General features: G+C 51.4%; 1 protein-coding gene across 1 annotated transcript; it reads right to left on the bottom strand.

Annotated features, from left to right (window-relative positions):
* Positions 1-518: 518 nt before the first annotated feature.
* On the bottom strand, positions 519-23,868 carry LOC142004022 (alpha-tectorin-like). The gene is made up of 6 exons (XM_074981442.1): positions 23,808-23,868; positions 5,966-6,096; positions 4,635-4,916; positions 2,511-2,648; positions 1,602-1,761; positions 519-1,024 (listed from the first exon to the last, which is right to left on the bottom strand). Exons 1-6 carry the CDS (start codon positions 23,866-23,868, stop codon positions 519-521), a joined length of 1,278 nt encoding a protein of 425 aa, XP_074837543.1.
* Between the last annotated feature and the right edge of the window lie 19 nt (positions 23,869-23,887).

Raw genomic sequence — 23,887 nt, 5'->3', positions numbered from 1 at the left:
TGCCCCGACCCCCCGGAGGGGCTGGATAGCACAGTACCTGTAAGAAATTTAAGGTCCTTTTCTGCCCCTGATTAAAACCGGATGCCTCTTTTGCCGGGATTCGGGGCTGCAGGCTGGGAGAGGGGCTAAGCAGGGGGCAGTAGGTGAAGGGGGGCACATGTCAGGGTGGGGCCGAGAAGTCGGGGCTGGGGGCGCAGGCAGGGAGCTGGGCTGAGCAGAGAGAACTGGGGCACAGGTTGGGGGGTGGGGTGGAGGGAAGGGCCGAGTGGGGGCTGTGGGTGCGGGTGGGGGGAGGGGCTGACGGACACTATGACAATGGTGGCGGAGCAGAGTGGGGGCAGGGCCCTCCCATTCGCTGTCAATGGCAACTGGAAGAAGACGGGGGAGGGGGTCAAGGGGGGAGGGGCTGGGGCAGGAGGGCGCTGGGGGCCAGGAGAGGAAAGGCTCATGTTGCTCGGGGCTGTGGGAGCGTGAAGGCCAAGTGGTTCCCCTGGATCTGGGCTTATGTCACAGAGCCCTCAACTCACCATGACGTGACCAGTGGCCCCCCTGGCCATGGTGATGTTCTGCCCATAGACTGTGACCTGGACAGAGCGGGGGCTGGGTGCTCCCTGTGATGCTCCTGGCTCCTCGGTCTCTGCCTCCACCCGGAACGGGGCCAGGCCAGGAGGATGCGGGGAGGCGCACAGCTGAGACAACACGTGGGTGCAGGCCCCCTGGAAGTGGTAGCGTCGCCCATCGAAGGTGGTGTAGAGCCGCCCGCCCCATGCCCGGCAGGCTGCTCGGTTGACGGGCTGACACACATGGTACCAGGCGGCTGGGTGGCAGACCTCATCCAGGGAGCAGCCTTGCGCTTGGCACGTCACTCTGTCATCCCCATACATGCACTGGCACCTGCGCTCACACCTCTGGTCGCTCCAGAAGAAGGTGCCAGGGGGCAGGAAGTTGGCTGCAGGGACAAAGTAGGAGATGCAAGTCTGTGCCAGTCTAGGCGGAACAGGCAGCTGAAGAAGGCAGCAGCTGCCTGGGACGAGACGGACGGAGAGCACGTGGGAGCAAGAGTATTAGAGAAGTAGCCACGTGAGTCTGTATCTTCAAAAACAACAAGTCCTGTGGCACCTTTGAGACCAACAGATATTTTGGCGCGTGCATCTGAGGGAGCAGGTCTGTGCCCACGAAAGCTCACGCTCCTAAATATCTATTCGTCTATAAGGTGCCACGGGACTTCTTGTAGTTTTTGGAGCAAGAAGTGATGTGGTTAAAGGGGAGGGTGGGGGATTGCTGGCCAGAGAGAGGCTGAAAGGGAGTATCGGGCTTGAAGGAAATAGAGGTGGTAGGGTGAGCAATGGGAGCGGAGGACCATGGAAGAGGGGTGGAGTTGGTAGGTGCCTGGGAGAGAGGCTTAGACAACAGAGAGGCCCCGAGCAGCCAGGCTTCCAAGCTTCACAGGAGCCTTCGCTGGTGTCAACCCGGGTCTGTGGGTCAGAGCGAGACGCGACGGGGCCTTAGCGCGAAGGCACGGTGCTGCCTGTAGTACCCTGGGGTGAGAGAAATACTGACACACCCTACTGAGCAGCAGGTCTGCAACCTCTGCCACTCACCATTGTAGACACAGCCATTGGGTACAGCGAAACTGTCCACCTGGAAAGCCCAGCGCCCAGGACGCTTGATGTTGCTCATTGAGACGATCTTCAGGATGTTTGGGGTCTGTGAACCAGGGATGTTGAAGTATTTTTTGGACCCTCCGCTGTTAAATCCTGCCTGAGGGCGGGACAAACGAGAACAGGATCAAAGGAAGAGGGCAGCTGTTTGTGCAGCCGACGCACAACCCCTGTACTTCGGTTCCAACCCCCTGGGCAGTCAGAACCAGGATATGCGTGGGTCCTGGCAATGACAGGTCTCTGAGTGGGCCTCTGCAGGTACTGCGCTCATTGGGACAGTCAGTAGTTATGTACGGCTGCTCCCGGCTGGGCAAGAACAGGCGCGTGGAAGTGGGTCAGACCCAGGAGGGAAAAAAAAAAAAAAAAAAAAAAAATCGGTCACTTCTGTGACCAGTAGGCAACACTTCCCCTCAGGAAGCACGAGCACCACAAAAGGGGCTTCCACTTCAACCGGCGACCGCCACTTTCCTGCCAGAGTTGGGATTGAACCCAGGAGTTCTGAACCCTGGCCCACCTGCTTCGACCCCCTGGACCTCATTTCCTCCCATGCTGCGAATAGACTTCGAGAACTCAGGAGTGTTGATCCACACACTGTCTTGAAGTGAGAACTCAGTGTTCGGATCTTAGTCTCCTTTTGTAGTCACTGGTCCTCGTGGTAAGATGCTTTATGAGCCTAACAGGCAGCTGCACACAGGGCGTGTAGGAGGATGGAGGGACGGCTAGAGCGACAGATGCTATCTGCCGTAATACAGGCCTTCTGGGCTCCAGGTCTGTTAAAAGTGTTACCTATGTGTGCTGATCATGATAGGCTCTCATTTTTCCAGCATGGAGTAATTAGGTGGAACATACCTGGGCTGGGGTGCCCCCCACTCCAGTATGGGGGTTCCCACCACTCGCTACCCCTGTTGTCCACTGGATGTCGCTATAGTGCAGCATGATGAAGGACCGGTTGCCATCAGTGGTTAGAACCACCTGGAAGGTGTTTACCTACAGCAGTGAAGCCACCGGGAGGAAGACAATCGGTGAAAACTCACAATTCAAAGTCCATCCACACACCAGGTATGTGTTCATCACACCCCAGTCCTGCTGTGCGGGAGAGACATTCAGGGGCCAGGGCCAAATCCAAGCTGCGTCTCTTAGTTGAGGTGGAAAATGAAGGGGTTAAATTAGTGTTGGTGGCGGGGAAGGGGGAGTTGCCATGTCACTGCCTCTGGCTGCGCTGAGAACCGCCCAGCTGGCCACTAGATGGGAATAGTGGACTGTTCCCTAAAACAACTGGGGAGTATTTTGGAGATTATGAACCAGATTCGCATCTCGGCGCATGTAAATCGAGAGGATCTCTGTTATGTTCAGCGCGTTTACTCCTGAGCTGCCCCAGGGTGAGCGAGGAGAGAATCAGACCCATTGACTCCAAGGGAGTTACTCGAATCAACCGAGAAGAGAGAACAGCATTGAGGTCCTGTGCTCGAGCCCCTTCAGTTCTCCAGCCAGAGTAGCTTTGCAGCCTGGTTTCATTGTTCTTGAAAGCTATTGTTCCTAGCAGTGTATTTAATGAAGATTTATCAAGGCCATTATAGTGTGTTTAATAATAAACTGGTATTTATTTAATTCAAATTAATATAGGAGGTCAGAGAGAGCTAGATGATTAACTGGTATAAATCAAGCAGCACTGCCAGTTCACCCCAGCTGAGGCTCTGACTCCAAAGCTCTACCCTCACCCCCTGTGAGAATTCCAGCTCTGATCCAGCGGCTGGCTTTAGCGAGCTCCCTCTTTCCAGACAGTTTTCCTGGAGAGATCAGATACCCTGGCTCATGGTTTCCCAAACTAGGGGGCATGAAGAAATTCCAGGGGGGTGCAAAGTGACCCAGCCCCCCCGTCATTTCACCCCCACACAAAAGAAGAAGCTGGCCTTTGCTTCCAGCTCTCAGACCCTGCCATTTTATGCCATTTATAAATAAGGAGGCAGCTGGTGAAGACCGACGTGGAGTTAGCTGCCTCCTGCAAAGGGGACTGAGTGTGGGTTGGGGAGGGGAGTGGGAAGGAGGAGAAGGATGGGGTGAGATGGGGGCTGGGAGTGCCTGGCTTGCAGGAGGGAGATGGAGTGAGTGGAGGACTGGGGGTGCCTGAATTTGGGGGAAGGGAGGGGCTTGGGCAGGGGGGCTCGCGGGGCTTGGGCGGCTCAGGCTGGTGGCTGACCCCAGCAGCGCAGGGCCTGGTCAGCTTGGACAGGCAGCTCAAGTGGGCGGGCAGCTGGTGTGGGCAGCTCCGGCGGCTGGCCCAGGGCTCAGGCAGCCGGCCAATTGGGGCTGCACCAGGCAACTGCAAGGGGCCAAGAAAAAACTATTTATGCTTATTTTTAGTTTCAAAGAACCTTTTTATATCAAGTTTTTGTGTTTATTTTAAATTACAAACTGATTTCTTTGTTAAAAGGGGGGTTGGATGATGGTAAAGCAGAGGTGGGCGGGGGTCAGTGTTTCTCAGAAATCAAAAGGGGGGCATGATGCCCAGAAGTTTGGGAACCCCTGCGGCCCTGGCTGATGCGATACAGGGGAGGATAGAGGAGAACCACTCCGGATCTTTTTGTCTCCCATCCATTCAATGGAGCCACTGAGCCATGCAGACCCTGCCCAAAGCTCACACCATTCCCAGCTAGACTTTGCTCAGAAAGGGATTCAAGATAAACATGAACTCACTCCTGCAGCTCCTGGACCACACACACTCCCAGAGATGGGGATAGAATCTGGGAGTTTTGACTCCCAGCTGTCCCGGGTTAAGTGTAAAACCGCACTCCCCTCCCACAGCTGGCCCTAGAGCCCATGAGTCCTGAGCCCATGCTGCTGCTGTTTTAAAAACTACTAAACTTACTTTCCCCAGACAGGGAACAAGAACCCAGTAGCCCTCACTCTCCCACTGCTTCCTGCTCTAACCACTAGACCACACTCCACTATATCCAAGACCTTCTGGTGTTTTACCTTGGAGGACTGGGAGCCATAAAAAGTCACACGGTCCCAAGTGGCCACAAAGAGCCAGGTTGCGGTGAACTCTTCATGGGCGAAGTAGGCATTGATGTCAGCTGTAACTTTCTGCAAGAGCTGTGGGTCTTGACTCTGCCGGTAATACACCTCTCCCGTGATGCGGTTATCCACATCAGCCCAGAATGGCGCCACAAAGGCCCTTCCATCAGATAGTGGGAAGGAATCAGGTGTGAACTGGTTAACAGGGACACCAAATGATACCACACCATTGTTGTTCACCTGGAGGTGGGAAAGGAACTGAGGGTCTATTATTTACAACCACATATATCTTTCCTTCCAGCTGCATATGTGCTGGTCAATTGATTGGTTTGTCTCTTTTGTATATAGTGTAGTTGTTGCTGTGTGAGTTGCAGAAATTTGACAAGATAAGGTGGGTGAGGTGGTAATATATTATGACCTGACAAAGAGCCCTGTGTTTGCCCTTTTAAGCTCAGACACTGGCCCAGACAAATAAACTGGTCCAATAAAAGATATTATCTCACCCACTGTGTGTGTCTGTGTATTTGTCCTCATATGTATAGATTTAGCTGCATAGCAGCATAGGTTTGGATATGTTTACATGGCCCCTGTCACTGCACACTCAGCAAAAGTTCAAAAACAACAAGAAGTCCTGTGGCACCTTATAGACTAAGAGATATTTTGGAGCATAAGCTTTTGTGGGCAAAGGCCCTCTTTGTCAGATGCATGAGTGGGGTGGGGGTTTCAGAGGAGGATTTAAAGAGGGAGTCTCAGTCAAGGGGAGGGCCAGAGCTGATAAGGTCTACTCAGTCAGGGTGGATGTGACCCATTAGCAGTAGCTAATGTGGAGATGTGAACAGAAAGAGCGGAAAAACTGCTTTTGTAATGAGCCAACTACTCCCAGTCTTTGTTCAATCCGTGGTTGATGGAGTCAAATTTGTAAATGAATTGCAGCTCAGAGATTTCTCTTTGCAGTTTATTTTTGAGTGTTTTATGTTACATTAGCACTTTACTGTCTACCTTGACCTCCATGAACCTCATTGCTGCCCTCCCTCAGGATCTCCTGCCTGGAGGTTAGGTAGTTCGGCTTCTCTAGTTCATTGCAACCCTGCAATCTCTACCGTGGTCACCTGCCAGGAGGCCATTCTATTCTGTCATGCGGAGGCTGATGCCTTCCCACTAAGACCTGGAAGGAGACCCCATCCACTGAATTCTTGGCAGGCACCAAAGAGCTTGCCAGTGGAGGCAAGAACTGTAGGGTTTGGGCCACTGAGAAAACCACTCCCATTCAGAGGCAATTAACAACTTACGTAGAGAGAGCGGTAACTCGTGTCATAGAAGGAGAAGGGCACTGAGATGGGGATTTCAGGAGATGCTCCATCGTCCGTCTTGGGGGTCCTTCTGTCTTGGAACTTGGGTCCGAAGGAGTACATGAGTGTATCTGGGGAGACATAGAGAGAGGACAATGGAGATACTGAAGCGTCCTGTGGAGAACCATCTCTCTGTCAGGTGTAGATGTAACCTTGTACGTCCCAGGATGTGAGATAGACAAGGTGGTTAAGGTGGGCCAACTTCTGTGGGTGAGAGACAAGTTTGTAAGATACACAAGAGCCCTTCAGGTCTGGAATCGGTAATCAGAATGTCACAACCATATGCAAGTTAGGACAGACTGTCTAGCATATGGTAGAAGACCATATTAGTCACCAATTAATATCTGCAGTCACTGGGCAAAACAATGCCCACACACCATATACAGAACACACTTTGACAAAGGATGTATGGAGATAGAACAGACATCAAAAAACTCCAAATACACAAACCTGTCAGCCAGCACTCTAATGGAGTGGGCCATTCTGTTAAAGACCTGAAAGTTTGTGTTCTAGTGAAACGGGACTTTAACAACCATCTGCAGAGGGAATGCTCAGAACTAATGTTCATATTCAACACATTAACTTGTGGTTTGAACAGGGACAGCAATTACCTTCCCCATTATAAGGACTCTTTTACATACTTTGATGTTTTATCTAACTCTTAACTTCACCATCCCACCCTCAGCTGTCTCTCTGCTCTTCTGATTTGCCATCCTTGATAACAATTTTTGGACCTCTGTGCTTTATATATTGCATCTGTTCTGGTAAGGCTATGAGCTGAAGAAGTGGGTCTGTCCCACAAAAGCTCATCACTTGATAAATTATTTTCTTAGTCTTCAAAGTGCGCATGACTGCTTTTTTGTTTTCGGCAAAAGAGGGTTGGTGGGTTACAGGTTGTTGTAATGAGTCTTAAAACCATTATCAGCTGAATCCATTATGTTAAGCGTCTAGCACATGGGTGTCCAACCTTTTGGCTTGCCTGGGCCGCATTGAGTGAAGATAGTCTTGGGCTGCATACAAAATATATAATATAGTTAATGTATATAAATCACATAATAATATTAAAAGTTTACGATCTTCTGGGGCTGCATTACTAGCTGTCCAGGGCCGCATGCGGCTCGTGGGCCGCAGGTTGGACACGCCTGGTCTAGCAAGTTAAGCCTCTAGGTTAGCAGGTTGTCTTTTGAAGGTCTTTTACAGGTTTTCTTTGAGATGGGGACTGACTGGTCAGATACAGAGTGATGGCTTTGTGACGTGTTTGTCCACCAGTAATAAGCTGCTTTTGGGGTTGTCCCACCTCGTTTGGCACACTGGTTACTTTTCCCAGACTCTAAGAAAGGCTCTGTGTAGGTTACAGGTATGTCCTTCTCCCCCAGAAATTGGTCCAATAAAAGACATTGTCATTCACCTTGTCACTTTAACATCTTGGTACTAGGGTGATCATCCGTGCTGTTTTACCTGGGACTGTCCCCTTTTATAGGTCCCTGGAGAGTTCCATGACTTTTTTTTTTTTTAAACTGGCTAATTGTCCCCTATGTTGCAAAGCAAGGACCTGAATTTTAAAGACACAGCTCTGTAAACAGCAGGGGCTGTCTGTTTCATAGAATCATATAATGCTAGGACTGGAAGCGACCTTGAGAGGTCATCGAGTCCAGCCCCCTGCCCTCATGGCAAGACCAAGTATTGTCTATATCATCCCTGAAAGACATTTATCTAACCCGTTCTTAAATATCTCCAGAGATGGAGATTCCACAACCTCCTTAGGCAATGTATTCCACTGTTTGACCACCCTGACAGTTAGGAACTTTTTCCTAATGTCCAACCTAAACCTCCCTTGCTGCAGCTAGTTTAAAGAGCTAGCTCAGTGGTTCCCGACCTTTTGCAGACTGGGACCCGTTTTGAGAATTCAGGAAGAGTCAGCGACCCAAGGCAATTAAAAAACGGGGGTGGGGGGGGACAGAGGAGGCAAGAATATAAAATTGTGCCCCCTCATGTTTATATATTCTAAATAGTTAATTTATAGAAGAGGGGAAATATTAATAAAATAACAACACGAGATTTACTATAGTTAATCAGAGTTGTGGTGGTGGAAAGACATCTCCAAACTGATCCCCCCAGCTTATACCCCACACTCAGGGGCTAGGAGAGTCACACTCAGGGGTTACAGGAGTCACTCACAGGCTGGAGGGAGCTAGGGAAGGCACAGAGACCCCCACAGCTGGAAGTTGGCTGGGGCATGGAGCTCCAGCAGCAGGAACCCCAACTGGTATGGGTCACGGGGGCGGGGAAGGAGACCCAGACCCTCTGTGGCTGGAAGCCAGTTGGGGCTGGTGGAGGGATCTCCAACTCCCATGGCTGGAAGTCAAAGTCAGCTGGGGCAGAGCCAGCCACAGGAACCCCAGCCAGGACTGGTGGGGGGACCCTGGAATTCCACGGCTGGAAGCTGGCCTGCAGGAACCCTGCTGGGGTCTGGGGGGACTCCCATCTCCTGCAGAGGCTGGAAGCTAGGGACCTGATAAGCTCTGCCCTCTGCACCAACCTCAGACTCGGGCGCCCACCTTACCTGAGTTGGGAGCTGCTCCTCAGGTATGCAGTTTTCTGCCCTGCAGCTGAAATGGTTCTCAATTTAATTGATTGGCTTGACTGCCTGATCGCTGTTAACCCAATTAAGAAGTTGAGAACCACTTCAGGAGTGTGAATGGTTTCTTAATAGCCACCAACATAAGAACATACCCGCGACCCTTTTGAAACGTAATTGTCACCCATGTTTGGGTCCCGACCTGTGGGTTCGGAAACTCCGAGCTAGCTGGAGAGGCTCTTTAAAAGATTGTTTAAACAAGTTTCAGAGAGGTAACCGAGTTAGTCTATAGCTTCAAAAACCACAAGAAATCCTAACAGAGAGAGAGCCATGCTAGTCTGTATATCATCAGAACAAAAAAGCTAGTTGAGGGATCTCCATTCCAAACAGCTGAACTTAGTGCTCCTGTGGCACCTCGTAGACCAACAGATATTTTGGAGCATAAGCTTTCATGTGCGAAGACCTGCTACAGCCCTTATCTTAATGTGCCCCTGTCCTGGTGAATGGGGGAGCTAGCTAGGGATCTGGGGCAAATGGATAAAATCTGTCCACAATGTTGATTGGTTCTGCTGTGAGCGCAGGGGGCTGGACTTGATAACCTCTGAAGGTCCCTTCCAGCTCTAGGAGATTGGTATATCTGCACACTCCAGATGTGGCCTCACTAGTGCTGAATAGAGGGAAATAACTTCTCTAGATCTGCTGGAAATATTTCTCCTAATTGGGGGATATGGGGTGTCTGGGGTAGAGGTAGTACCTTTGACTCTCCAGCAGCTGCGCCTTTTCAGGCGGATGGAAGCACTCATCCTCACTCACCACTCAACTCTCACTGTTGGCTCCTAGCAGCTGTTGTGCATTACAGCAACGCCATCCCCCGGGCAACTGCGTCAGCTCACAGGCGAAACACAGTGAAGGGGGTCTGGTCTGCCTCACACACTGACCTTATGGAGCGTCTCCCTTCTAACACACAGTCTCAACAGCAGACCAGGAGGTGTGGTGCTGCAAATCGACAACTCCTGTGAAGGCGGAGGAAGACGCCCCACTGCCTTGTGGGTTATCCTGGGAAGGAGTAAGGCTAAGGGAGTAAACCCTGACAGAATATCTGGAGGGGAGTCCTAAGGCGGTTGTGTGTCAACTTCTGGCACTGTCCCAGCAATTCCTGCAGCTGAGCTGGTACCAAACAAAGAGGTTATCCTTTCCTTTGGACTATATCAGTAAAGCTGAGAAGTGGGGCCTGGTGTCTGGGCAGCCCAGGGTCTCCATAAAAATTGCCCAGGCTTGTGCCTGGAGAGGTACTTCAGCATCACTTAACAGCATTGAACCAACACAGGAGGCAACAGATACAGGTTCTAAGCTCTTGCTTGATTGGCATAGAGAATGAGCGCCTGGGGTTGCTTCCGACGGTGGGAGAGATCATTGCATCTCATTGGACAGTCACCTTAAGCTGGGCAGTCCCCAGCCAGCAGGGCACTGTCTCGCCACAGTTCACGTGCCTCACTGGGTGCATGGGGCTTAAGGTTCCCAAACCTGACAAGTGATTGAAATGAGCACCAGACAAACCAACAAGAAAATTATTCAGAAAAGGAAATCATCAAAGCTTCAAGCTTGCTTGCTGGAATGTATGGACCATGTTGACTGGTTTGACTGAAGATCTTCAGGACATCAGCGACACCCGAAAGACTGCTGTCATCAACGAGGAACTGAAGAGGCTCCAAGTTGACATCGCCACTTTGCAGGAGACATGACTCGCAGCTTCAGGATCCCTAAAGGAAAGAGACTACACCTTTTTCTGGCAGGGCAAAGCCCAAGAGGAACCCAGGGAGCACGGTGTCAGCTTTACCATCAGAAACGCCCTTCTGCAAATAGTGGAACTAGTCACGGGTGAATCAGAAAGACTCCTTCAGGTCAAACTTCAAACCTGCACCAGTCCCATCCACCTGATCAGCGCTTACACTCCAACCCTGAATGCCACACCAGAAGCAAAGGACAAGTTCTATGATGAGCTCAGTGCTGCCATAGTGCAAATACCTGTTCGCGAACAATTGTACCTTTTGGGTGACTTCAGTGCACGACTTGGAGCCGATCGTGACTCATGGCCTTCTTGCCTAGGTCACTTCGCTGTGGGAAAAATGAATGACAACGGACAGCAGCTCCTTGAACTTTGCGCGTACCACAATCTGTGCATCACAAACACATTTTTCTGAACCAAGCCACAGCACAGAGTGTCATGGAGACACCCACGCTCGAAACGCTGGCACCAATTAGACTTGGTCATCACCAAATGCAATAACCTCAGAAACGTCCTCCTGACACACAGCTACCATAGTGCCAACTGCGATACAGATCATTCACTAGCCTGCTCCAAGCTCAAGCTGAGACCCAAAAAGCTGCACCATTCTAAACCAACTGGAAGGCCCCGCATTGGTGCCAGAAAGACGGCAAACTCAGAAAAAGCTGAAATGTTCAGAGACCCTTGAGGAGAATCTGCGCAGCAGCCCTGGGGGTGCCGATGCGACATCCAGATGGCAGCATCTAAGGGACACAATCTACAATACGGCCTTGTCAGTGTTTGGAAGAAGAGCTGGAAACACAAATGACTGGTTCAAAGCTAACTCTGAAGAGATGATTTCAGTCATTGAAAAGCAGAGCGCTGCACTTCTGGGCCATGTCTACATTAGCCCCAAACTTCGAAATGGCCATTTCAAAGTTTACTAATGAAGCGCTGAAATGCATATTCAGCGCTTCATTAGCATGCGGGCAGCCGCTGCACTTCAAAATTGACGCGCCTTGCCACCGCACAGCTTGTCCTGATGGGGCTCCTTTTCAAAAGGACCCCGCCTACTTCCAAGTCCCCTTCATGGGAATAAGGGGACTTCAAAGTAGGCGGGGTCCTTTCGAAAAGGAGCCCCATCAGGACAAGCTGTGCGGTGGTGTAGCCAGACAGAGTCTCCCCCTTACAAGCCAGCTTGCTCGTTGCCCCCCCCCCCCACTAAGGAGCACACAGGGCACGGAAACAGCTGCTGACAGCACAGTCTTTGATGCCCTCATTGAGGCCCAGATATGCTAACTTATCGTGACCCTGAGAAGCAGAAAGTACAGCTAGAAGGCTAACAGGCCAGACTGTCAACATGAGAGGAGGGGGAGGACCCTCAGAAATCACCCCAGCTGGCATTGATCAATATGATGCACACACACAATCACCCAGAAGGGGACGTGCCCCGCCCGCACAAAAGAATGTCCTGTACTCCTAAATTGTTTATCTCTTGTCTTACAAGTGCAAACTAAGTAGAAATGCCCTTGTAACAAACTGGAGTCACAAAGACAGACCAGTATGATCTGGCACCATAGATAAGAAAGAGAATACGTAACCCAAAAGGGGTATAAAAGATGGGTCCAGCAGAACTCTAACTCTGAGTGCATTCAACCAACTTCCTGCTGGTCGGGTCAGGTGATTGCCTCCCGAGGTCCACTACTGGGGACGCCCAACCTCGTATTCGTCTTTCCGCGGAATTGAGTGACCGATCCGGCTTGGCTACGCTGGTATCGAGAGACGCAGAGAGGGTAAGATACACCCATGCTAGGTCTCTGACTTTTTTGTGCACAGCTAAAGAATTAGAGCTCTGTAACTAGTATCAAGATATCATTGTGTTAGATGATAACAGATATCTTTGTATTGGATTGTAACGTAACTTGTTAACACCTGTACTTTGCTAGCATATAAGAAGTAAACAATAGCCTTTTGTAACTGCTGGCTTATAACTGTAGCTTAAATAAACTTGTAAATAAGCTCTGAGCCTAACCATTTTGTTAACCCTTTTGTCACTGCAACACAGCCGGCACAACAAAAGAACTTTAACCGTTTGGTTACTACAGCCTGGCCGTGGGTGAGTGTGCTAGGAGCTGCCTGCTCTAACAGTAAAAAACTGGGTTGCTTAGGACCCAGGGGAGTACCTCACCGCACATTACCTGGCCACCGGCTAACAGGTGGCGAGGCGCGTCAATTTTGAAGTGCAGCGGCTGCCCGCATGCTAATGAAGCGCTGAATATGCATTTCAGCGCTTCATTAGGAAACTTCGAAATGGCCATTTGCATGGCCATTTCGAAGTTTGGGGCTAGTGTAGATGTAGCCCTGGAGTATAAACCCTCACTGAGCCAGAGTACCCAGCAAGCACTCAGAGTAGCCAGAAAAATAGTACAGCAGACAGCCAGGCGCTGTGCCAACAACTACTGGCTTAAGCTATGCAGCAGTATCCAGACCTGTGCTGACTCTGGTAATCTCAGGGGAATGTACAAGGGCATATAGAAGGCAATGGGACCCATCCAGAACAGGACAGCACCTCTGAAATCCAAATCTGGTGAAGTCATCACTGACAAAGCCAAACAGATGGAGCGATGGGTCGAGCACTACTCCAAGCTGTACTCATGTGAGAACATTGTGGTTGATACAGTCCTCAACACCGTCGAGCTCCTGTCAGTCATGGACGAGCTGGACCAGGAACCAACTGTGGTCGAATTGAAGAAAGCTATTGACAGCACTGCAGTAGGAAAGGCCCCAGGTCAGGATGGTATACTATCAGAGGTAATCTATTGTGCCTTGGACACACTCCTGGAACCCCTACATGAGCTGCTGTGCCTGGGCTGGAAAGAGGGTGAGGTTCCACAGGATATGCGGGATGCCAACATTGTAACCTTGTATAAGAACAAATGAGACAGAAGTGACTGCAACAATTACCGTGGAATCTCCCTCCTAAGTATCAGTGGTAAATTGTTCACTCATGTCATCCTCAGCAGACTCCAGAAGCTCTCTGAGAGGGTGTATCCTGAATCCCAGTGCAGATTCCGTGCCGAGAGATCTACCATTGACGTGATCTTCTCCTTGAAGCAGCTGCAGGAGAAATGCAGGGAGCAGAGGAAGACACTATGTCGCCTTCGTCGATCTGACCAAGGCTTTCGACTTGGTCAGTAGGGATGGATTGTTTAATTGCTGCACAAGATAGGCTGTCCACCACGGCTACTCAAGATGATCCAGTCTTTCCACAAAGACATGACAGGAACCATCCAATATGACAGAACATCATCAGATGCCTTCAGCTTCAGGAGTGGCGTCAAACAAGGATGTGTCCTTGCTGTGACGTTGTTCGGGATCTTCTTCGCGCTCGCCCTGACGCATGCCTTTGGATCCTCAACAGAAGGCATCTTTTTGTACACAAGATCTGACGGGAAACTGTTTAATCTTGCAGGGCTGAAGGCTGAGTCTGAGGTGCAGGAAGTGCTCATTAGAGACATGCTGTTCGCAGACGACGCTGCTGTAGTGACACACACAGAAGGCCAGCTTCAAAAACTGCTGGATCAGTTCTCCAAAGCATGCAAGGACTTTGGGCTCTCCATCAGCCTAGAGAAGACACACGTACTTGGTCAGGACGTTGCTGCACCTCCATCAATCAGCATTGACAATTACATGCTAGAGGTCGTCCACGAGGTTACTTACCTCGGTCCACTATCACCGACACCCTGTCACTGGAGTCTGAGCTAAACAGGAGGATTGGAAAAGCAGCCACAACTCTGTCCAGACTTAGCAAGAGAGTGTGGAACAACAACAAGCTGTACACTCACACCAAAATGCAAGTCTACAGAGCCTGCATCCTCAGCACCCTCCTCTACGGCAGCGAGTCTTGGACCTTGTATGTCCGCCAGGAAAAGAGGCTGAATGTCTTCCACTTGCACTGCTTCAGGCACATTCTTGGGCTATCATGGAAGGACAGTGCGCCCAACAATGCTGTCCTCAAGCAAGCTGGAATCCCAGCCATGCACACCCTCCTCAGGCAGTGGCGGCTCCGCTGCCTTGGCCATATCCACAGGATGAATGATGGAAGGATCCCAAAAGACATCCTGTATAGTGAGCTAGCCTCTGGCAAAAGACCTCCTGGACGCCCCCAGTTGTGCTACAAAGATGTCTGTAAGAGGGACCACAAGGAGGTAGACATCAACCCAGATAGTTGGGAAGAGCTGGCAGATGACCGCAGCAACTGGAAGCAGGAACTACACAAAGGCCTTCAGAAGGGTGAGATGAGGATCAGACAGCTGGCAGAGGAGAAGCGAGCCTGTAGAAAGGACAGCAAGGACCTGCCAGACACCCACTACATATGCAGCAGATGTAGCAAGGACTGTCACTCTCGTGTGGGTCTCCACAGTCACAGTCAAAGCTGCAAATGACAATCTTAAATGGAGTTTCAAAGGGCACGATCCATAGTCTACACAGACTGAAGGATGCCTTAAATTGAACTTCTCCTAATGCACCCCAATATGCTGCTAGCCTTCTTGGCTACGAGGGCACACTGATGACCTGTATCCAGCCTCTCATCCACTGTAATCCCCAGGTCCTTTTCTGCTGCACTGCTGCTTAGCCAGTCAGTCCCCAGCCTGTAACAAGGCCTGGGATTCTCCTGTCCCAAGTGTAGGACTCCGCACTTGTCCATGTTGTACATCAGATTTCATTTGGCCCAATCCTCCAATTCATCTGCCTGTCTCCCAAGCTTAGTGTCATCTGCAAGTTGCTGAGGGTGCAATCCATGCCCTCATCCAGTGCCTGCTTTCATTCCCCAGCCACTGCATTTCCTGCACACAGCCAGGATCAGAAATGGGACAAGGGGAAGTCCCTGCTGTCCCAGAGCTGGCAAACAGTGGCAGCTGCACTGACAGACCAGCAGGGGAAGCAGCTGGGTCTGTCTGCTGCAGCTTTACCCAGCCACCAGCCTGGCACACCCATCCCTATCATCCACTGCAGGTGAGCAGGCAGCTGGCAAGCAGGGACCCACCAGAGCTGATGGTGGAAGACAGAAAATAGGGGAAAATTTGCTTAAGAAAAAGGCAGGACACCTGCAGGAGAGCTGAAATACAGGATGGTCCCTTTAGAAACGGGTCATCTAGTCACCTTATGTCTGCCTCCCAACAGGTACTGCTGTATTTCAAACCTGCACCCTGCAGTGCCCCTGCACCCCCCAGGAGGGACAAGTTGTGACAGTACAGTACCTGGGAGAAAAGTGTCACTTTCACCCAGGGTTAGGGCTGCAGCTTGTTCCTGACATGAACAGGGGACTAGGAGAGGGCTGCTGAGCCCTCCAGTGAGGTGGGCACCTCTCCTTATACACGGCAGTAGGTGGCAACAGCTCCCTGCCCTCACTGGAGTCTGAGGAGGGGCATAGTGGAAGGAGCCAGAATAGCTAAAATGAGAGGAGTTGGAGGCCTGGACGGGATGTAACGAGCAGGGCAGTGGAGACAGGCAGAGCAGGGAGGTGGTGTCCAGGCCGGGGTGGGGTCTGCGGAGCTGCTGGGGTGCATTCACTGCCACTTGGAGGTTTACCACAACTGGTGAGTTTCAGTGGCTGCTTGTCGACCATTTCGCTTCCCAATGGAGATCTTCAGCTTGGCTGAGAAGTGTTTGGCCCAAACTGTGCACTTACCTGGACTTTGGGGTAATGACTGGTCCCCAGCACTCTCCCCACTGCTAACGAGGGCCAGCAGCTAATGCCCTCCACCTGCACCTGAGGAAATGAGGAGTGACTGCAGTCTGCCTACCTGTGTCAGCCACCGCTGCCGCAGACAGCACCTGCAATGCTAAAATCAGAGGGAGATTAACAAGGGAGGCAGTGACCGTCTGGCCTTGCTTTCAGGCTGAGATCCAAGCCCTGGGCAGGAGTGCTGACAGTTCGGCAGGGTATGTTCTGTTCGCACACTAGGCTAGCAAAGGTAGCGACAGCGTCAGCTTCCTGCTACGGCGGTCCATCCCCATACAAATCATCTCTCTAAGTCTATGTCTTGTTTAACCAATCCACCCATTTTACCAAGCCTGTCTGATGTGCAAGTTTCTTTTCACCTTCTTCACCCTGCTTGTTTTCTCTCTTAGCCCATCTGATTGCCATCCAGGTGCTAGTCCCTCCAGCAATCCTCCCCCCCCCCCCGGGGCCTTTGAATCTGGCTGGGCCCAGCCACCCCTCTAGGGCTGAGAGAGTTCAGTCTGCAGGGCCAGTCTGCTCTCCTAGGAAATGCTAAAAGACCGAGCGGAGGACGGGACATCAAAGCTGGTGGCAATCATTCTCCAGAGGATGCACTCTCCACTGAGGCAGAGGGTGTTGGCCACCCTCAGAGACAGGATACTGGGCTAGAAGATCCTCTCTCTGTTCCCACACCACTCTAACAACTCCTAAGTCCCCTGCTCAACCCTGCCTGTCCCTGAAGCCTGACCTAGCAGAGTGCCCTGAAGGTTACAGTTTAGGGTGTTCCCAACGCAGGCAGGAAGCACAAACAGGCTGCCAACACCCCCTTCCCCCTACTCTCTTATCACTGGCTCAGGCATCAGTGTAAACAGAATCATGGGAGTGCCTCTGGGGCAGAGATCCCATCCAGCTAGTGAGGTTTCAGGGTAGTTAGGGCTTCTAAGTCACAAACTAGCATTCATAAACCCAGAGGGTCTGGGAGGAGTTGGGTACCTGAGCCTCTTGGAAGTGGGCTAAAGAAGAACCCCCACAACTTTCTTTCATGCAGGTCCTCAAGAAAGCAGTGGCATTCAGTCACCCCGCCCTTAGTAGGGTTTTGGAGATGAAAGGCACAACTGTTGCAGTCCCATGAGCAATCTACTCTGGAACAGCTGCCATAGGTCCATCAAGCTCAATAGCCCACCTCCACGAGTGACTTCAGAATACAAGACATTGGCTGTGCTGGGGATGATCTGCTTTTAAGATGCCTTCAAACACCCCTGGAGGAAGGCTTCTCAAAGGAGGGGAAAGGTGTCCTAGTGGTTTGTGGACAAGCCAGTGAGTTCTGCTGGGAGACCAGAGTTTGGCTACCTGCTCAGTCTTAAATGCCCCTGAGCTGGAGAAAAGTCACTCGGTTTCTGCTCTGTTCTCCATCTATACAATGGAGGCCACAGCACTGCCTGGCCTTATGAGGCTGTTGGGACATAAATGCATGACTTGCCCAGATACTATGGAGATGGGGCCAGAGAAGCCCCTAAGATGTTCCAACACAGTTTATTCTTGGGGTTACATTACCTGGAGCAGCACAGAAAACAAAAGTGCCGTTTTGTGAAGCACTTTGTTCCAAAAAGGAAAGAAATGCCCCAGGTTTGAAATTCTGCATGATGGGAAACAGCTTCATTTCAGGTCAAAGAAAATGATTGGACAAAGCTGATTTTTTTAAACTTTTTAAAATGTTTGTTGTACGGGTTTCTCATCTTGCACGTTAATACTTCCAAGCCAAAATCATTTCAGACTGTAAAGTTGAAACGGCACCTTTTGACTTTATTGGAACTTCTCCCCATTTTCTTCTGACACAAAATCTGATTAAATTGACCTGATTTTGTTGTTTTGATTTGGGCGATTCTGCATGTGCCAGTTGAATGGGGTTTTGTCAAAGTGTCTTTGACCAGTTCCATTTTTAACCTATATTATTCTAACTTCTTGTCCATCTTATCTGTCTGATCGTATTTTGTGCGCTTGCTAAGCTCTGGCCCTCATCAATATCTTGTGCCAGGGAGTTCTGTGTACTAATCTTTTTCTCAGTTTTGAATTTGCTTGTTTCCTAAGTCTGTTTTCTTGGTATACATCAGGGTGAATAAAATCTCTCCCTCACCCAGTCATTACACTATATGTTACTCTTAACTACTCTTTTTTCCATGTAAGGCTTCTCTTACTTTTCCCATCGCACTTCTTCCAAAACCAGGCTGGTACTTACCCAGTGCTAGCAGTCCTGGAAACAGCAGATGGCACAGCTGAGTCATTTCTCTCCCCTTGGCCACTTAGAAGCTGTTTAAAACAGAAGAGTTAATTATAAAAGTGTCTTGCATTTCCTAGTGCTTTGAATCCTGAAGTGTCATGAAGTGCCTTACAAATTGTATGCACAAGGATTGCTCCCCCACTGCTGAAATGCAGCTGCCTCTGGGCAAGGAATGACAGCTATTTAATATCTACACAGCAACGTTTCCTGTGAATTGCTCACCTAATGTTACAAGGTAGCCAGGTCTGGGTGGGGTGCAGCAGATGTCTCTCGGAGAGGAGTGTGGTGTAATGGTTACAACTGAGGCCAGGAGTCAGGACTCCTACATTCTAGTACAAGTTCTGGAAGGTCTATTGGTTAGGACAGTGCAGCTGGGAAACAGGACTCCTGGTCCTCCTATTCCTACAACTAGGATGGACTGTGATTTAGTAATTGAAGGGAGGATTGTAACATCTGCCATGGCAAGACATTTTCCCAACTGCTAAATAGAGGACTGTACTGGGGGCCACCTCCCACGGGTTCTAACGCTGAATGAATTCACTTTTAAGAAGAGCTCTGTGATCCTGATTTGAAAGGAACTAACTAAAGGCAAACAAGATAAGGAAAGGATTTTTGAAAGCACTTTGAATCAGTTCACCCACTTCTGGGAGGAGGAGCAACACAGTGGCTCACCCAGTGCTGAAATGCAGCCACTTTTGAGGTCAGGCACAATAGTTGTGCACCTCCAGAAAGGATTAGCGGGAAGGAGTACATGGCTTATGAAGTAAGGCTATGAAAACTGGGCTTCTTGAGTCAGCAGAGGAGAAGAGAGTGGAGATTTGATAGGACCCTTCAACTAACTGAAGAGGGTTACCAAAGAGGGTTGAGATTGATTGTTCTGTGTGGTGGCAGATGACAGAACTAGAAGCAATGGTCTCAAGTTCCCGTGGGCGAGGACTAGATGGATATTAAGAAAACTATTTCCACAGGAAGTGGCAAAGCACTGGAATGAGTTGCCTAGAGAGGTGGTGAAATCTCCACCTTTAGAGGTTTTCAAGGTCTGACTTGACTAAGCCCCAGTGGGGTTGAATTAGTTGGGGTTGGTCCTGCTTCCAGCAGAGAGTTGGGCTAAATGGCCTCTGGAGGTCTCTCTTCCAGCCCTAATGTTCTATGATTCTGTGAATGCCACAGAGAGGTCACTTGCCCAGCACCGAAATGCAGCCACCTTTGTGGTGGGCTGTATCAGCTGTTTAACAGCCACATGACAAGTTACGATCACCCCAGGCGAGTCCAGGACGTGTTTCTTTCCTTTCCAATAGTTCCACAAATATTCTCTAAGTAGCAGGAGATCAGCTGGAAATAAAGCTGCTGCCTCTTACCTGCTTCCCATCAGTGTGATTCCCCTAAATGCTTCTCGGTCCTGCATGAATAACATGGTGTTGTTCTGCAGGGCAGTGGGGTTTATACTTAACATTCAGGGGCGTAACTTACTGTGAGCAAATCCTGGATGTATCATAATAATGAATAGATCCATTTTTCATCTCCAGCTCTGCGAGGACTCTTGGCAAGGCCCATGTCCCCCTCCAGCTCTTGGGCGCTAATATTAAGTGGATCTATTGTGTTTCTTCTCCAAAGCCCTTGGCAAGAAGCGGGGCAATAAGGGCCAAGGTATTAGTGAGCTGGAAAGAGACAGGAGTGCTAATTGGAGGAGGGGTTGGTTGCCCCTCTGGTCTTGCCACCTGACAAATGGTGGGTTTGCCAGTGCCCCCTCCAGGGAATGCATTGACACCCCTCTCTGGGCCTGGAGCTGATAATGAAAGCTGAACAGCTGTCTGCTCCTAGCTACGTGCTGGAATGCCTTTCCCTTGCATCCCCAATCACTTTGACCTCCATGACTGCAGCTCCCCTGCCCTCATGAACCTTGGAGCCCCTTGTATTCTGGGCCTCTTGCCCTGTGGATGGTTCCACAGCTGTGGGGCCAGCCTGGGTGTTTCTCAACCTCATGGGGTACATGTTCCCATAATGTCTATGGATACAAGACCTTCCCAGACTGGGAAAGTCTCTATGGACCAGGTTCGCCAGTCAGACTATGTCTACCAAGATACATCATGGGCTCCAACCCATGGCAGCATGGCCGGTGCCGGGCTGCGGCCACGATGGAGTTGACGTCCAGATGGGGAATCCAAGGAACAAACATAAGGGCAAATGAATGCACGGGGGACCCCAACTACTGTGGGTGCCCCAGCAACATTCTCACATCAGAATGTTTGAAGCGTGGGCAAAAGGCTGGAAATGATTTGGAAACCCGACATTTCTACAGGAGGCCAACATGTCACAGTCATGTGGAAGGACAACCTATGTTCCACCGGCCCGGCTCAGGCCGGGGTATGTGCCTTGTCCCTGGGTGAATCGGGCTAGTTGGTCCATACCAGCCCAGTGGCCAGCTCCCATAGCTGGGCACTGAGGGGACATACAGGCCCCAGCACTCATGGAATCATGGCTTCTCTCCCAAGCCCATGAACCTGGCTTTCCGGGTCTGGCCAATCCCGGATTCTCTAGGTTCATTGCTTGCTGGCTTCCTGCTCTCACCCCCAGGAGAGGCACAGCCCGCTCAGCCATTACCTGCCTGGGGAGCAGATCATCCGTCTCCTTCAGCAATGTGCCACGGTGTGTAATTACAAGGAGTGGGAGCTCTCACCCTCCATGGCCTGCCATTGTCCCCCTCTCCCCCGACTGCTCTCCCCCGCCCTCCCATTATCCACAGCAAGATTAGTCATTAGGAGCTGGCTGTGGGAGGATGGTAAGGAGCCACCAGCCAAGCTGAATGTCATCCAGCACAGTTAACCCCGTGAGGCCCAGGGCTGAACCCAGCAACCAGGATCAACATAACAGCTGGACCAATGACCAGAATCCCCTCTCCTACCATCATTCCCATGGGCCAATGCAGCCTGGTACTGCCCCCGACACTACACAGTCCAGAGAAAACAATCAGTGAGTAGATGCAACGGTAATGGACAACTTGTACACATGGTAGATGGATGATGTGTCTGGGGATGGATGGATGAATGAATGGATACACGTGGGGTTGGAATGTGAGTGGAGCTGAGGGTGGGTGGGTGGATGGACACATACATGGGGAGGTGGTATGGACGGACGGACAGGGGGTTGTGTAGGCAGATGAAGGCGTGAAGAGGAACTGATGGATCATGGAATTGGGTGCAGAAGTGCTGGTGCGGGATATTAGAGAGAAGGTTGTATGCCTGGAGATGGGTAGATTGATGATGGGGTGTCTGGGGCTATAGAGGTATGATGGGGTGAGTGGAGATGGACAGACCAACCACGGGGTGTGTGGGGATGGAGAGAGTTGTGGCTCTTGTTTGTTCTGTTCCCCCTGCTCCCAGCCACATTGCTCTGTTTCCTGCCAGCGAGTTTTGGGGGTGAGGGGGATCCATCCACTCCCCTGAGTAACATAGCCAGGAGAGCAGAGCCACATTGCTCTGCTTTCCCTCTCTGCTGCCGGTGAGTTTGGGGGTTGATCCCTGCAGCAGATGTCAGCCCCCTTGCTAATACCCCCGGGTGTCCCAGAGCCCTGGCCCCTTGCCCTGCCTATCCATGGCATTTGGGGGATCCTCTGCCTGCTTCCCCCCACTTCACCCTTTGCGGGGATGAATCCATGTGTGATACAGTGTGAGAGGGGTAGGTAGCAGGGTTTGTGGGACTGGACGAAGGAATTTGTGGGTGTGGATAGTGAAATGATGGGGTGTGTGGGGAGGGACAGATGAAGAGGCATGTGGGGATGGGTGGACGATGGTGTGTGTGGGGGTGGCTAGTGAAATGATGGGGGGTGTGGGGAGGGACAGATGAAGAGGTGTGTGGGGTTGGGTGGACGATGGTGTGTGGGGGGGTGGCTAGTGAAATGATGGGGGGTGTGGGGAGGGACAGATGAAGAGGCGTGTGGGGTGGATAGTGAGATGACGGGGTGCATGGAAACGGGTGATGGGAGTTGGTTGAGGAATGGCTAGAGGGTGATGGGTACGTGGGACAGTACATATAGACGGCAGTGAGTGGGGATGGATTGACTGATGCTGTGTGCGCGTGAGGAAGGGTAGGTGAATGATGTGGGTGGATAAGTGGCTGATGGGCTGAAGGAGGATGGGTAGATAGACGATAAGGTGGCTGGGGGGTGGACAGATGAGGAAGTGCATTGGGAGAATGGATGGGTAGGTGGGTGGTGGTGTGGGGAGAAGGGGAAATGGGTTGTGTAGGGGGTACAGTGGTGTGGGGTCAGACAGGGGGTGATGAGGGGATGGATCGATGATGTTGGGGTGCACAGATGGAGGCCGGATGACACCTAGTCTGCGATGAGGGTAGCTGAAACCCTCCCCCAGCTGTGCCCCTAGCCCTGCCCCTTTTTACTCCTCCTGACTCCATTGCTGATCGCTGCTGGCTGGAGGGATGTAAAACCCCAGTTAATTGGTTAATCTACTGTATTACCAGTTACCCAATCAAATGGGACTGAGGGGCCACAGCTGGGAGGTGATCACCCCATCCTTCCTGCACTCCCCTTGCTCGTGGTATGCCTGGGACTGGGGCTGCTCCAGCTGGGCTGGGGCTTCCCTGTACGCAGCACTGCTACAGATGGGGAGCACTCCAGCATGGTCCCTGGTGTGCTGCAGCAGGGACACTCCAGACAGGCCAGAGCAGCCCCAGTCTCCAGTGCACTGTGGCCGGGGACACTCTAGCCCAGCCAGAGCAGCCCCCATCCATGGCAGGGGTGCTGGAGCAGCCCCCCCCCCCAGTGCCCCCCACAGGTTGCCACAGACAGGGGATGCTCTGGCCTGTCTGGAGTGCCGCTAGGAGGTGAGTGGGGTCTGATGGCTGGAGCAGGGGTGCCGGGGAAGGTGAGGAGGCAGGACTGCTGTTTTCACTAACATACTGAATCTCCCAGCCCCTGTGGGCCAGGGCGGGAGCTATCACCCCCACTGCACAGCTGGGCAATGAAGAGCCAGGGCCTGTGCTCACAGATGTTGGCGGGGGTCATTCAGTTCAATGCTGATGCTGTGAAATGGGATGGACAGTGGGCGAAGGCCAAGCCAGAGCCCCACTCCTTCCACCCAAGGCCCCACCCTTTTGCAACCTTCTCGTCTGCCCCCGGTGGAGCCAAGCCCTGTTCAGTGGAGCTGTCAGTGTGGCCCCAGCCCCCCTGCGCAGCTGGAGCGCGTAGGCACTTTTGGAAAGGCCCTGTTTTTTCTTGCCTACATTACCCACTGCCCATGGAAATGGGCAGAGACCCCGATCATCGGTCAAAGCAGTCCAGGTCACCTGGTTGGTGTTTAGTGTTGGCAAGGTGCAGCTGGTCAGGAACGGGCCCGTCTGAGCAAAGGGCCCAGCAGAGTGGGAAGAGGGGTGAGCGAGACAGGAAGCAGCAAATGTCCTTACTGAGGTGCCAGTACTCACGTAACATGGAGTTCTGGTTTAGGTACATCTTGTTGAGGGTAATGTTGTAATAGTTGAGCATTAAGCAAATTGCTTGTATT

Source organism: Carettochelys insculpta, chromosome 30 (genome assembly GCF_033958435.1).
Source record: "Carettochelys insculpta isolate YL-2023 chromosome 30, ASM3395843v1, whole genome shotgun sequence".
NCBI classification, from domain to species: Eukaryota; Metazoa; Chordata; order Testudines; family Carettochelyidae; genus Carettochelys; species Carettochelys insculpta.
The sequence above is the reverse complement of the archived record's forward strand: the minus strand, read 5'-3'. Positions and strand labels throughout refer to the sequence as shown.